We start from the raw sequence: 13,441 nt of genomic DNA on the forward strand, positions 1-13,441 counted from the left end.
CCGGCTAATTTTTGTATTTTTAGTAGAGACAGGGTTTCTCCATGTTGGTCAGGCTGGTCTCGAATTCCCAACCTCAGGTGATTCGCCCACCTCGGCCTCCCAAAGTGCTGGGATCACAGGCGTGCGCCACCGTGCCTAGCTAATTTTTGTATTTTTAGTAGAGAAGGGGTTTCACCATGTTGATCAGGCTGGTTTAGAACTCCTGACCTCAGGCGATCCACCCGCCTTGGTCTCCCAAAGTGCTGGGATCACAAGCGTGAGCCTCCGCGCCTGGCTAATTTTTGTATTTTTAGTAAGAGAAGCCACTGCCCTCCACCTGATGTGTCAGTTTCTACGAAAAGTGTTTCAAGTCCTTCCCCACCACTGCTGGTGCATTTCCATCTTCCTGTGGCTCTGTTAGTTATGACTTCATATATTTCGAGGCTCTGTTTTTAGTTGAATATGGTTCTGCATTCTTTCTTTTTAAAATGTATTTCAAAAATTGTCAGGCCGGGTGTAGTGGCTCACACCTGTAATCCCGGCACTTTGGGAGGCTGAGGTGGGTGGATTACCTGAGGTCAGGAGTTCGAGACCAGCCTGACCATCATGGAGAAACCCCGTCTCTACTAAAAATACAACATTAGCCGGGTGTGCTGGTGGGCACCTGTAATCCCAGCTACTCGGGAGGCTGAGGCAGGAGAATCATTTGAACCTGGGAGGCAGAGGTTGCGGTGAGCCAAGATCGCACCATTTGCACTCCAGCCTGGGCAACAAAAGCAAAACTCCGTCTCAAAAAAAAATAAAAATAAAAATAAAAATAAAAAATTGTCAGATTGTCAGACAGCTACACTGACTTTTTAAAATGTATGCGTCTATGAATATTAACACACGTATAAATTCATGTGACTGCCAATATGGTCAGGGCCCACAGTAGTTTCATTACCCTCCAAAAAACCTTATGTTCTCAGAGTTTAACAATCATACATGAAGCTGCTCTAAACATTCCAGTGCAGGCTTTCGTGGGAACAAGGAACGTTCAGATTGGGGTCGGTAGACCAGAGCCCAAGGCCAAATCCAGCCCTGGCCTGCGTTTGTACAGCCTTTGAACTAAGCATGGTTTTAAAAACTGAAAGACCCCAAAGACCCATGTGAGACAGAGAGACTGTGTGGCTCACAGTGCCTCACAGCCGGCCCTGGACCGGAAAAGTGGGGACCGTGGCCCAGAGTCCTGCGCAGCCTGCCCAGGAGGTGGCCCCGTGGACGCTGAAGCACAGTGGCGTGAGAAAGGCGGGCCCGGTGCTGAAGCGTGTGTGCCCTTTGGCAGATCAACTTCAACCTCATCCTGCTGCTCCTGCTGGAGCTGCTCATGGCAGCCACGGTGATCATGTCTGCACGGTCCAGCGAGGAGTACTGCAAGAAAAAGAAGGTGGGTGCAGCTTCCGGCCCCACAGGGCAGGGGGTGCAGAGGCGTTGCCCCAGGGTGAGCGAGTCGCACCCCCATCTGCAGAGTGGGTCTCAGCGTCACCTTTGGACCGATCTGGGCTGCTCCAGGGCGTTCCCACGAGACCCCACTCTCCTGGGCCAGAAGCAGGTCGGGAGCTGGGTGAGGGGTTGGTGGCCACTGGCTACAGGGAGGTGAGGACAGATGCTGTACCCTTCCCCTCCCACTAAGCCTGACTCAGTCCGGCGCTCGGTGCTCGTCCCGAGGGGATGACCAGGAGACACCACATCTGCTAAAATACCTGTAAACGTGTTTTCGTGTGCAAGGACCGTGTGTGCGAATGTTTCCTCAAGCCCAGAGATCCATGGGCGACTCCAAGGTCCTCTCGCGTCTACACCGCAGGCTGACCTGGCCCACTGCTCACGGTGGCCAGATCCAGCAGCAGTGCCAAGTCCCTGTGCCCGTGCGCCCGGGGTGACAGCTGTTTCTTTGTAGGGCTCCATGTCTGACGGCACCAACATTCTGGGCGAAGTACCATTTCCTGCTCGGGTCCTGAAATCTTATTCAGTAAGAAAACTTCCCTTTTCTTTCTCTTTTCTCTCGCACTCTGTCGGGGGTGACTGAGGCTGGATTAAATGTCACGTTTCTATTCCGAGTTGGCTAAGAGTTGGCTGTCTAGACTGTAGGGCAGCGTGCGCCTCATCTGTGGAGACTCTAGTCTGTTACTAGTGTCGTTGGTAACAATGTACCTTATCGTGAAAGGTGCTGCTGGTGTTCCCTAAGTTTTAGGGGGGAGTTGGTTATCGCTGTAGGTGTGTCGACACTGCTGTCCCTGAGGAATCATTATTCTTATTTTTTGAGACGGAGTCTCACTCCGTCAGCCAGGCTGGGATGCAGTGGCACGATCTCAGCTCACTGCCGCCTCTGCCTCCCGGGTTCAAGTGATTCTCCTGCCTCAGCCTCCTGAGGAGCTGGGACTACAGGCGCCCGCCACCACACCCAGTTAATTATTCTAATTTTAGTAGATGTGGGGTTTCGACGTTTTGGCCAGGCTGGTCTTGAACTCCTGACCTCAAGTGATCCACCCACCCAGGCCTTCCAAAGTGCTGGGATTACAGGCGTGAGCCACCGCACCCGGCCTCTCTTCTTCTTACTTTCAACTTTTCTTGCCTTATACCTTGGTATAGTTGTTACAAGCAGCACGTAACTGCATTTTGTTCTTTATCTTATGTCATTCTCTCTCCCTAGCCTTTTGAATGTAGCCCATTTCCTTTGAGAGTTATTACTGATAAATTTCTACTTATTTTCACCATCTTTTGAGTTTTCCATTTTCCCCGATTTTGCCTTTTTCCCTCCTTCCCTGCCTTCTTTTGAATTGGCAGAGGCTCCATCCTTCCTTTTCCCTCTAATTTTGGATGGGAGAGCTTTCAGTATCCTTTTGGCAGTTGCCCTTCATATTCAAACGCGCTCCTTGATAAACGGATCATGCGACGTCTGTCCCGCTTGCCTCTGCCTTGGCCTTGTTGTCTAGCGTGTGATGTTTAGTGACATTTTGCCTTTTGTCTCTAACAATGGGACAGCCTCCTGTGTGCTTGACTTGGTCCCTGTGCATTTCCCAGGGCCTTTGCTTCCCTTTATTTAGCATTTCAATTCTCTTTTAGGTTCCATTTCTGTTCTGCTTCTTTTTTTTTCTTTTATTTTGAGACGGAGTCCTGCTCTGTTGCCCAGGCTGGAGTGCAGTGGTGCAATCTCAGCTCACTGCAACCTCTGCCTCCCGGGTTCAAGCGATTCCCCCGCCTCAGCCTCCCGAGTAGCTGGGACTACAAGCGCCTGCCACCGCACCCAGCTAATTTTTGTATTTTTAATAGAGACAGGGTTACACCATGCTGGCCAGGCTGGTCTCCATCTCCTGACCTCAGGTGATCTGCCGGCCTCGGCCTCCCACAGTGCTGGAATTACAGGCGTGAGCCATTGTGCCCGGCCCACTCTGCTTCATTCTTTAGAAGTCGGTTTTCGAGAGGCTTCTCCAGTTTGGGCTGGTTCTCCGCATTCCTAAGTGACAATTCGCCTGCAGAGAGGTCCAGGTTGACAGTTTCCCCGAGGACGTGTTTATTCCACCGTCTGCGTCTGCGGAGGCCCAGGTGCTGTCCTTTGTGGGCGGTCTCTCTGTTTCCGGAGTTTTCTGCATGGTGGTCATGGTCTCTGTCAGGTGGGAATTCAGCTTCATTTTTTATTTTATTTTATTTCTTTAAGGTGGAGTCTCACTCTGTCGCCCAGGCTGGAGTGCAGTGGCATGATCTGGGCTCAGTGCAACCTCTGCCTCCTGGGTTTAAGCAATTGTCCTACCTCAGCCTCCCAAGTAGCTGGGATTACAGGCATGCGCCAACACGCTGGGCTAAGTGTTGTGTTTTTAGTAGAGACAGGGTTTACCATGTTGGCCAGGCTGGCCTCAAACTCCTGACCTCGTGATCTGTCTGCCTCGGCCTCCCAGAGTGCTGGGATTACAAGCGTGAGCCGCCGTGCCTGGCTGGGAATTCAGCTTTCTTTGTGCATCTGGAGTTTTGTGCCTTCTGGATGCGAGGCCTGGCTGCCCAGGTCCTGTCTGGCCCCCAGGCCCCTGCTGGCCGGCTCCTCACGCCTGGCTTTCCTGCCGGCCACAGCTCTGCACGTGCACCTCACAGAGATCCTTCGTGCGAGCAGGCGTTCCGGCGTTGGTTTCTTCCCCAGCCCTCCCTGGGTCTGTCGGTGCTGTTTGCAGCCCTGATGGTGCAGGGCAGATGAGCCCACAGCCAGGGCTTAGGCCACGAGGGTTCTTGGCTTTGTCCAGGAAAGAATTCAAGGGCGAGCTGCTGGTGGCAGACAGCAGCTTTGATTGCAGTGGCAGTTGAGCAGGGCTCCCCAGCCGACAGGGCGCCTCGAGCAGCAGCTCAGACACAGCTCTGCCTCCTATTTATACCCTCTTGTAAGTATATGCTAATTAAGGGACAGATTATGCAGAAATTTCTAGAAAAGGGGTGGTAGCGTCCAGGTGGTTGGATCATTGGCATAGAAAGGGGTGGTGGCGTCCAGTGTTGCCGTGGCGATGGCAAACCCACATGGCACGGGTGGGTGGGCGTGTCCTATGGGAAGCTGCTTCTGCCACAGGCCTGTTTCCCGAGTCCCCTCAGTGGGGTCCAGGGTCTGGGCACCACCGCCTGCCACACTGTGAGGACAGGGAAGGGGGTCTGAGGGTCTTGATTTTCTGCCCTCACCACTGTCAGGTCAATATCCTCAGTCTCCGCAGACAAAAGCAGCAGTTTTACTCCAGGAGGGACGTGAAAAGCTGCAGCTGAGGGCAGAGGGGGCTGGGCCAGGTGAGGCTGGGGGTCTGTCCAAATGGGCTCCTCCACGGTTAGAGCCGGGGCCAGCCCACCGCACCCTGCTCCTGGGGGTCCGTGTCTGCACAGTGCATTCTGCGAATCTGGGGGTGTCTCCACTTCCTTGGGGCGGCCCCCATGAGCCGGTGTTGTCCCGTCCCCTCCAGGTCGTCGAGGTAATCGCAGGCATCTCTGCCGTCCTCGGGGGGATCATTGCCCTGAACGTGGATGACTCAGTCTCAGGCCCACACCTCTCAGTGACGTTCTTTTGGATCCTAGTGGCCGTGAGTACTCCCTCTGGCCCGCCCGCCACCGCTGTGGGCCACGCCGCTCAGATCCTGCGTGGCTGGGCCCCGAGGTCAGTCTTGGTGCACTCAGACAGGGAGGCACCACAGAAGGTCCTTGCCAGACCCCAGTTCAGAAGAACTGGGGAGTTAAGGATTAAATGAGTCAAAGAATTAACTGCTTTTATATTAGTTTGTATGATTATTTTATATTATTTTTCCTGAAAAAAATACCAATTATTTTTATTATTCTAATTTTTTAAACATATGAATGTCAGGCCATAGATGTTCATTATTCTATATAATTTTCTAATATATAATGCATTTATATTACAACATGTCTTTTATACAATGCGGCGTATTTCTGTTATTACTTTATATTAAATGTTACCATAGCAGATGTGTCACACAGCACCTAGCACATGCCACATGCTCAATACATGGGCAGCGTTTTATTTATTTTAATTTATTTTGTTTCTTTCTTTATTTTTTTTGAGATGGAGTCTCACTCTGCCGCCCAGGCTGGAGTGCAGTGGCGCGATCTCACCTCACTACAACCTCTGCCCCGCCCCAGGTTCAAGCAGTTTGCCCACCTCAGCCTCCTGAGTAGCTGGGATTACAGGTGTGGACCACCATGCCCAGCTAATTTTTTTGTATTTTTGGTAGAGACGGGGTTTTGCCATGTTGGCCAGGCTGGTCTTGAACTCCTGACCTCAAGTGATCTGCCTGCCTCGACCTCCCAAAGTGCCGGGATCACAGGTGTGTTCCCTCAGAACACTGAGTCTAGAGCAACCCCTCCACACGCCAGATCCCTTCAGGGCCTGTGGCCCACCCAGAGCCACCGCCCACCTGCCTCCGGGCGAAACCCCGAGCGGTCCTCGGCACCTTGCCATGTAGTGGCCTGCACACCGGTGTTGACGGCCAGCCCCTGGTTTGTCTCATGCTGTGTGGATTTCTAGATTTTGCCCCTGTTCTCTTATGTACATGAGCAGGAATGGTGAGCACCCAGCATCAGCTACGGGCTCCTCCTGGGCAGCAGGGGGGCTCTTCCTGAAGCTGCCGAGAAGGGGCCCACGCCTGCCCGGGAGCGGTACGGCCGGGCGGACTGCCGAGAAGGGGCCCACGCCTGCCCGGGAGCGGTACGGCCGGGCGGACTGCCGAGAAGGGGCCCACGCCTGCCCGGGAGCGGTACGGCCGGGCGGACTGCCGAGAAGGGGCCCACGCCTGCCCGGGAGCGGTACGGCCGGGTGGACTGCCAAGAAGGCCCGTACGTGCCGGGTGCTACACATCCCATTGGTGGCAGCTGTGGCTCAGCTCCCTGTGGGGGTCAGTAGGCTCAGAGCAATGCCCCCAGGGCACCAGTGCCCGACCTAGTGGGCTGCTGAGGCGCTCAGAGCCGGAAAGAGACCCAGGCAGGGCCGAGCTGGGATGGAGCCACAGCCCTGGAAGGGGCAGGACCAGGGCCGGCTGCCGAGACACAGAACTCATGTGGGTGCCCACCCAAGCGGGTCTGTACAGAGAGAATGACGCCTGCAGGTGTGCACATCTGACCCTGGGGTCTGACATGCAGGGATTACATCCGGAAGCTAAGGGAGGATGGAGACCATGTACCTGCAAAAAGTTGAGAATGAAAGGCACTCACGGCACCCCCTTCCCTGCCCCTGCAGTCAGCCCTCATCACAGGGCCCCTCCCGCCCCGCAGACCCCTCCTGCCCCAGGGGCTGCTCTGCTCTCCCCAGAGCACCCCACACCCATCAGGTGCTGCCTCCTGGGTGTCCCTAAATCCACCCACACTCCCAATCCTCTTTTCAGGGCAGGAGCAGCCCAGGAGACCCCAGGAGGAGGGGAGGGCACTGAGGTGCACGTGATGGGGGAACCAGCTCCGCCTGCCTGAGTCTGCCCTGGGTGTGGCAGAGGGGCCCAGGGCCTGCACCAGGTGCCCGGGGCTGGAGTTGGGGGCTGGGCTGCAGGTCCAGACCGTTCCAGGGCAGGGCCCTTGACTGAACTGCCCCAGCCCTTATGGCTGAGCTTCCTGGCCCTCTAGGGCAGGGGTCGGAGTGACCGTGCTGGGTAAACAGGGAAACTCCCGCCCTCCTGTGGCTCACTGGGGCCTTGAATAGGCCGCCCTGAAGCCACCATCCCTTCCTGTGCCCTCACTGCTGCTTACAGGTAGAAGGCCCTTTCAGAAGCACCAAGCCCAGGAGACACCCCTGTACTGACACCTCAGCCTCCCTGGCCAGGGCCACACCCCCCTCTGCAGACGGCTTGAGGCCTTTGCAGACGGCTTTGAGTCTTCCCCTCGCTGCCCAGGCTCCCCTGCTCGGAGCCTGTCTCTGTCCTGCCCACCCTCTCACCTGGCTGAGGCAGCCCTCTCCCCAGCAGGCCGGGCTGGGGTGCTGGCACCTGGACGCCTTCGGGGGGATGAAGAGGACGAAGATCATGCGTCCTCCCTCTGCCCACATTATGTGGAACTAAGGCAGGCTCCTCACAATAAGTGAGAAAAGGGCATTTCTTGGTTATAAAAAGGAAGAGGCATCCATCCAACAGAGGAACCCGCAGATCCCCCTAACCCAGTGAGTCAAGTCAGCATCATCAGGAAGGGGCAGTCCACACCCTGGGGCACTGCAGAGGCTCCTCCGAGGCTCCCCAAGGCTCATCGTGAAGAAATCCTGTCCCACACGGAGGCCCGACCACAGCTGACGGGCTGCGGTCCCCAGAAGCGTCCGGGTAATGGAGGTGACAGAGGCTGAGGGACTCCCCGATTAACAGAGACCCACAAGGATACTATGAGCACAATGGCGACTGAATCTGGATCAGGAAGAAACAAACAAACAGTTCTAGAAAGAACATGATCAGGGCCGGGTGCGGTGGCTCACACCTGTAATCCCAGCACTTTGGGAGGCCAAGGCGGGTGGATCACAAGGTCGGGAGTTCGAGACCAGCCTGGCCAACAAGGCGAAACCCTGTCTCTACTAAAAATACAAAAATTAGCCGGGCGTGGTGGCGGGCGCCTATATCCCAGCTACTCGGGAGGCTTGAACCTGGGAGGCGGAGGTTGAAGGGAATTGAGATCGCGCCACTACACTCCAGCCTGGGTGACAGAGCAAGAATCTGTCTTTAAAAAAAAAAAAAGAAAGAAAGAAAAAGAAGAAAGAAAAATTTAAAAATTTAAAAAAAGAACATGCTGAGGACAAGTGGAAGAATCTGGGCATGGACCACATCGGCCCCACGTGCAGTCTCTCGGGCGTGGTGCTGCTTTGGGTGTGTGCACGAGTGCCCTGGGCTCAGCCAGCACACTCGGGTGTTCAGGCGTCAGGCTGTCTGGGACAGCTGGAGAGAGCACAGATGTGACTGTCAAGGACTGGTGATTTTGGGGCCTCAGATGCCTCAGATGACCACTGCACTGCTCTGGCAGCTCTTCTACAGGCTTACAATTTTAAACCAATGGTTGAGGAACAGAGAGCACACAAAACCTCTGAGAGGCTACCCCTGCTTCCCTGCGGACCCGTCCCTGCCCCAGCTGCGCCCTTGGGCACCGCCACACCCCCCCAGCGCAAACCCTGCACCAGCCAGGCAGCCTGGATGGAGGGGTCACTGGTGGGAGAGCACGTTTGGAATTTGACTTCTTGGACTATTTCCCCTAAAATCTTTCCCTTTTCCTTTCTCCTAGTGCTTTCCAAGTGCCATTGCCAGTCACGTGACAGCAGAGTGTCCCAGCAAGTGTCTGGTAGGTGAACCCCTCACCCCAGGTGCCAGGGCCCGGCCCCGCCCTCCCTTGGTGCCATGTGACCAGGCTCCAGCCCCAGACTGTAGGGACCCAGCTGCAGGGCCTGTGGGCTGAGGAAGGTGGAGGTTGTGGGAGGCGGAGGCTGGCCCGCCCAGCAGGGACTGTTCCCAGGGACAGGCAGACCTGAGCAAGGCGGTGTAGACTCTGGAAGCGCTCTCCATGCCTAACCACAGAAGGAGACCAGTGTCTGAGCATCATCTGCACCTCCTAAGGCTGGTCGATTTCATTATTATTATTTTTTTTTTTTGAGACACAGTCTTGCTCTTGTCCCTAGGCTAGAGTGCAATGGCACAATCTTGGCCCACTGCAACCTCCGCCTCCTGGGTTCAAGCGATTCTCTTGCCTCAGCCTCTTGAGTAGCTGGGATTATAGGTGCCTGCCACCTCGCCCGGCTAATTTTTGTATTTTTAGTAGGGACGGGTTTTCACCATGTTGGCCAGGCTGGTCTCGAACTCCTGACCTCAGGTGATCCACCTGCCTCGACCTCCCAAAGTGCTGGGATTACAGGCGTGAGCCACCACGCCCGGCCAAAACTGCCACAAACTGGCAGCGGTGGGATACGGACTGGCCGATTATTAATGACTGCTGCCAAAACGTGGACCCTGAGTGCTTTGCAAGGTGACTGCCCGTGCTTGGCATGAGTGAAGGCTGTCTCTGAGACTTGACGGGTCAAACGGGAATTTGGGCTGGGTTAAAACGGCAGGACAGACTTCAGAACAGTGAAGGAGGTGACCCATGCCAAAGGGTTATTTTTTCAAGCATGGAGAATTGCAGGTAAATGTTTTTTGTTTCTTGGTTTTGTTTGTTTGAGACAGTCTTGCTCTGTCACCTAGGCTGGAGTGCAGTGGTGTCATCTCAGCTCATTGTAACCTCTGTCTCCTGGGTTCAAGTTTTCTCCTGCCTCAGCCTCCCAAGTAGCTGGGACTACAGGCATGTGCCACCATGCCCGGTTAGTTTTTGTATTTTTGGTAGAGATGGGGCTTTTGCCATGTTGGCCAGGCTGATCTCGAACTAGTGACCTCAAGTGATCTGCCCTCCTTGGCCTCCCAAAGTGCTGGGATTACAGACGTGAGCCACCATGCCTAGGTAGTAAATATTTAAAAACTCGTAGCACTGCGCTTTGAATGAAAAGGCAGGCTGGTCATGCCTGTAATCCCAGAACTTTGGGAGGCCAAGGTGGGTGGATCACAAGGTCAGGAGTTCGAGACCAGCCTGACAATATGGTGAAACCCTGTCTCTACTAAAAATACAAAACAATTAGCCGGGTGTGGTGGCGCATGCCTGTAATCCCAGCTACTCGGGAGGCCGAGGCAAGAGAATTGTTTGAACCCAGGAGGCAGAGGTTGTAGTGAGCAGAGATTGTGCCACTGCACTCCTGCCTGGGCTACAGAGCGAGACTGCATCTCAGAAAAGAAAGAAAGGCAGGCTGGGCGTGGTGACTCACGCCTGTGATCACAGCACTTTGGGAGGCTGAGGTGGGCGGATCACCTGAGGTCAGGAGTTCGAAACCAGCCTGACCAACGTGGCAAAACCCTGTCTCTACTAAAAATACAAAAATTAGCGGGGCGTGGTGGCGGGCGCCTGTAATCCCAGCTACTTGGGAGGCTGAGGCAGGAGAATTGCTTGAACCTCGGAGGCAGAGGTTGCAGTGAGCCGAGATCACGCCACTGCACTCCAGCCTGGGTGACAGAGTGAGACTCCGTCTCAAAAAAAAAAAAAAAAAAAAAAAAAAAAAAAAGGAAAAGAAAAAGAAAAAGAAAAAAGAAAAGGCAGAGGTTTTAGCAGGAGCCATGCTGGGAACCAGCTTGGGACTAGGCCCCTGAGCATCCGGCCACGCCCCCCTGTGCCCTGGCCACGCCCCCTGTCCTGGGCTCCCGGGCTCCGGCCCTGGCCCTGCAACCCGCGCTTTTTTCCAGGTGGAGGTGCTGATAGCCATAAGCAGCCTCACGTCTCCGCTGCTGTTCACAGCCTCTGGATATCTGTCATTCAGCGTCATGAGAATCGTGGAGATGTTTAAAGATTACCCGCCAGCCATAAAAGTGAGTTGTGTTTTATTTCGGGGCGCTCCAGACATGCAGTGCTCTGCGTGTTGGCCTGGCCCTTGCTGGCTTTGCCTAGGACTCTGTGGGCCCCGGCTTCAGGGGCAGCTCCAGGTGGGGCCTCCTCCACTGTTCCTGGGCAGCGGTGATTGCGCTGCCCACCGCCAGCCTGGCCCCAGGGCCTCGGGGCCTCAATTCCGCCCTGGATCTGGGGCCACCACCTGCTTCACAGGGACTTGGGACCCCTCTGTCCCTGAGCCCGTTTTAGAATCTGTCCTGAGTTTGTTGGACACGTTTTTTGGATTTGCACCAGAACTGCATTGAGTTTAATGGGTGAATTTAAGGAGAATTCAAAGTCCCGTGACTTTGAGCTGGCCCAGTAGGAGCTTATCTCCAACACGACTTTCAAGGCTTAGGCACGTGTAGCTACATATATTTCTTGGATACCTGGTGTGTTTCTTTGTTTGTTTGTTCTTGTTTCCAATATAAGTGATTTTGCCACCCAAATCATTAGAAGACCTGTATTCAAGCTGTTTGCTCCAGGTCAACATGATTGTGCCGATGGGGGATGGAGTCACTGATGGATGGGGGAATGGAGTCACCATCTGATGGGGGATGGAGTCACTATCTAATGGGGGATGGAGTCACCGTCTGATGGGAGATGGAGTCACTGATGGATGGAGTCACTGTCTGATGGGAGATAGAGTCACTGATGGATGGAGTCACTGTCTGATGGGGGATGGAGTCACCGTCTGATGGGAGATGGAGTCACTGATGCATGGAGTCACTGTCTGATGGGGGATGGAGTCACTGCCTGATGCAGGATGGAATCACTGGGGGGATGGAGTCACCGTCCGATGGGGTATGGAGTCATCGTCCGATGGGAGATGGAGTCACCGTCTGATGGAAGATGGAGTCACCGTCTGACTGTCTGATGGGGGATGGAGTCACCATCTGACTGTCTGATGGGGGATGGAGTCACCATCTGACTGTCTGATGGGGGATGGAGTCACCCTCTGACTGTCTGATGGGGGATAGTGTCCTCAGCCTCCCACAGGTGCTGGGATTACAGATGTGAGCTACAACGGCCTGGCCTGGGGTTTTTTCTTGACTTCTCTTATGTTTGCTTCCCCCACTCCTACTCCAAATATTTTGTTTCCTGTGACATTTAATATATCTGCTACTTCACGTTGTCTTACAATATGCATATAATTGTTCACGATTACGAGAGAGGATATTACCACCCGGGGCCATCTCCTGAGTGAGCCTGAGGCTTCCATTTTGCATTCTGCTAGGAGGGGACAGCCACACGCCAGCGAAGTCGGCCCCTTTCTGTGTGGGGTTATCTTTTGGGTTTGATGCCCCATTAAGTTTAATGGCCTCTGGTTGTATTCCATTTTAGGGCTTGGTGCTTTTTTCAAAATGACATTTTTTGAATATATAAAATATTTATGTGGTTCAAAAGCCAGACTCTAACAGATGAGCTCAGAGAAGCTATGGTCTCATGCCCGACTGACCTGCTCCTCTTATGGGCAACCAGATGATAATTTTCTTTCCTTTCTTACAAAATAGCGTGTACACTAGAATCACAATTACTATTCTGTACCTCGCTGCTTTTTTTTTTTTTTTTTTTTTTTTTTTTTTTTTTTTTTTTTTTTTTTTAGCAGAGTCTCACGCTGTCGCCCAGGCTGGAGTGCAGTGGCACAGTCTTGGCTCACTGCAACTTCTGCCTCCCGGGTTCAAGTGATTCTCCTGCCTCAGCCTCTGGAGCATCTGGGATTACAGGCATGTGCCACCACGCCTGGCTAATTTTTGTATTTTTAGCAGAGATAGGGTTTCAGCATGTTGGCCAGACTGGTCTCGAACTCCTGACCTTAAGTGATACGCTTGCCTCGCCTTCCCAAAGTGCTGGGATTACAGGCGTGAGCCACCGTGCTCAGCCATGTACCTCACTTTTTAATTATGTATTTATTTATTTTATTTTTCAGAGACTGGGTCTCACTCTGTTGCCAGGGCTGGTCTTGAACTCCTGGGCTCAAGCAATCCGCCCACCTTGGCCTCCCAAAGTGCTGGGATGAGAGGCTCCTGCCACTGTGCCCGGCCCCTTGCTTGTTTTTTTAAACTTAATAATTTATCCTGGTGTTTCCTTGATACCCGAGGGGATCAGAGCTCTTCTGAATTCCTTCATCACTCCGGCATGTAGCTGCTTTGTTTTTCCTGGGCCGACACTGGAAAGCTATCCACGGGCACAGAGGGTTTGGGTGCTCTGTGGTCACTCTCTGGCTCCCTGCATCCTTGGTCGCTCCCTCCATCCCCTTCCCTGCCAAGCTCGCCGCGCTGCCTCCTGCCTCTTCCTTCCCAGCAGCGGGGGCTCAGGGGTGAAGCTGTTGGGGGCCTGTGCCCCCACCCGCCAGGATGGCTGCCCCCTCTCTCCTCTGCTCAGAATCCTGCTGACACGGAATGGTCAGCGCTTCTGCCTCCTGCAGACGGTCTTGCTGGCTCCAGGACTGAGCCTTGTGGGTGTTGGGGCAGGATGGGTGGAGCGACTTGACCAC

The 13,441-nt window shown here is 54.2% G+C and overlaps 1 protein-coding gene across 3 annotated transcripts in view; it reads left to right on the forward strand.

The window, feature by feature from the left end:
* The window catches only part of MLC1 (modulator of VRAC current 1), a 28,272-nt gene that overhangs the window by 9,740 nt on the left and 5,091 nt on the right, over positions 1 to 13,441 (forward strand). For all 3 annotated transcript variants that reach the window (XM_050745842.1, XM_050745840.1, XM_050745841.1), the window contains exons 7-11: positions 1,304 to 1,405; positions 1,916 to 1,987; positions 4,944 to 5,060; positions 8,731 to 8,787; positions 10,764 to 10,886. In XM_050745842.1, coding sequence (XP_050601799.1) covers positions 1,304 to 1,405; positions 1,916 to 1,987; positions 4,944 to 5,060; positions 8,731 to 8,787; positions 10,764 to 10,886 — 471 coding nt within the window. The remainder of the gene's footprint in view (positions 1 to 1,303; positions 1,406 to 1,915; positions 1,988 to 4,943; positions 5,061 to 8,730; positions 8,788 to 10,763; positions 10,887 to 13,441) is intronic.

The sequence above is a fragment of the Macaca thibetana genome, chromosome 10, assembly GCF_024542745.1.
Source record: "Macaca thibetana thibetana isolate TM-01 chromosome 10, ASM2454274v1, whole genome shotgun sequence".
Classification (NCBI taxonomy): Eukaryota; Metazoa; Chordata; class Mammalia; order Primates; family Cercopithecidae; genus Macaca; species Macaca thibetana.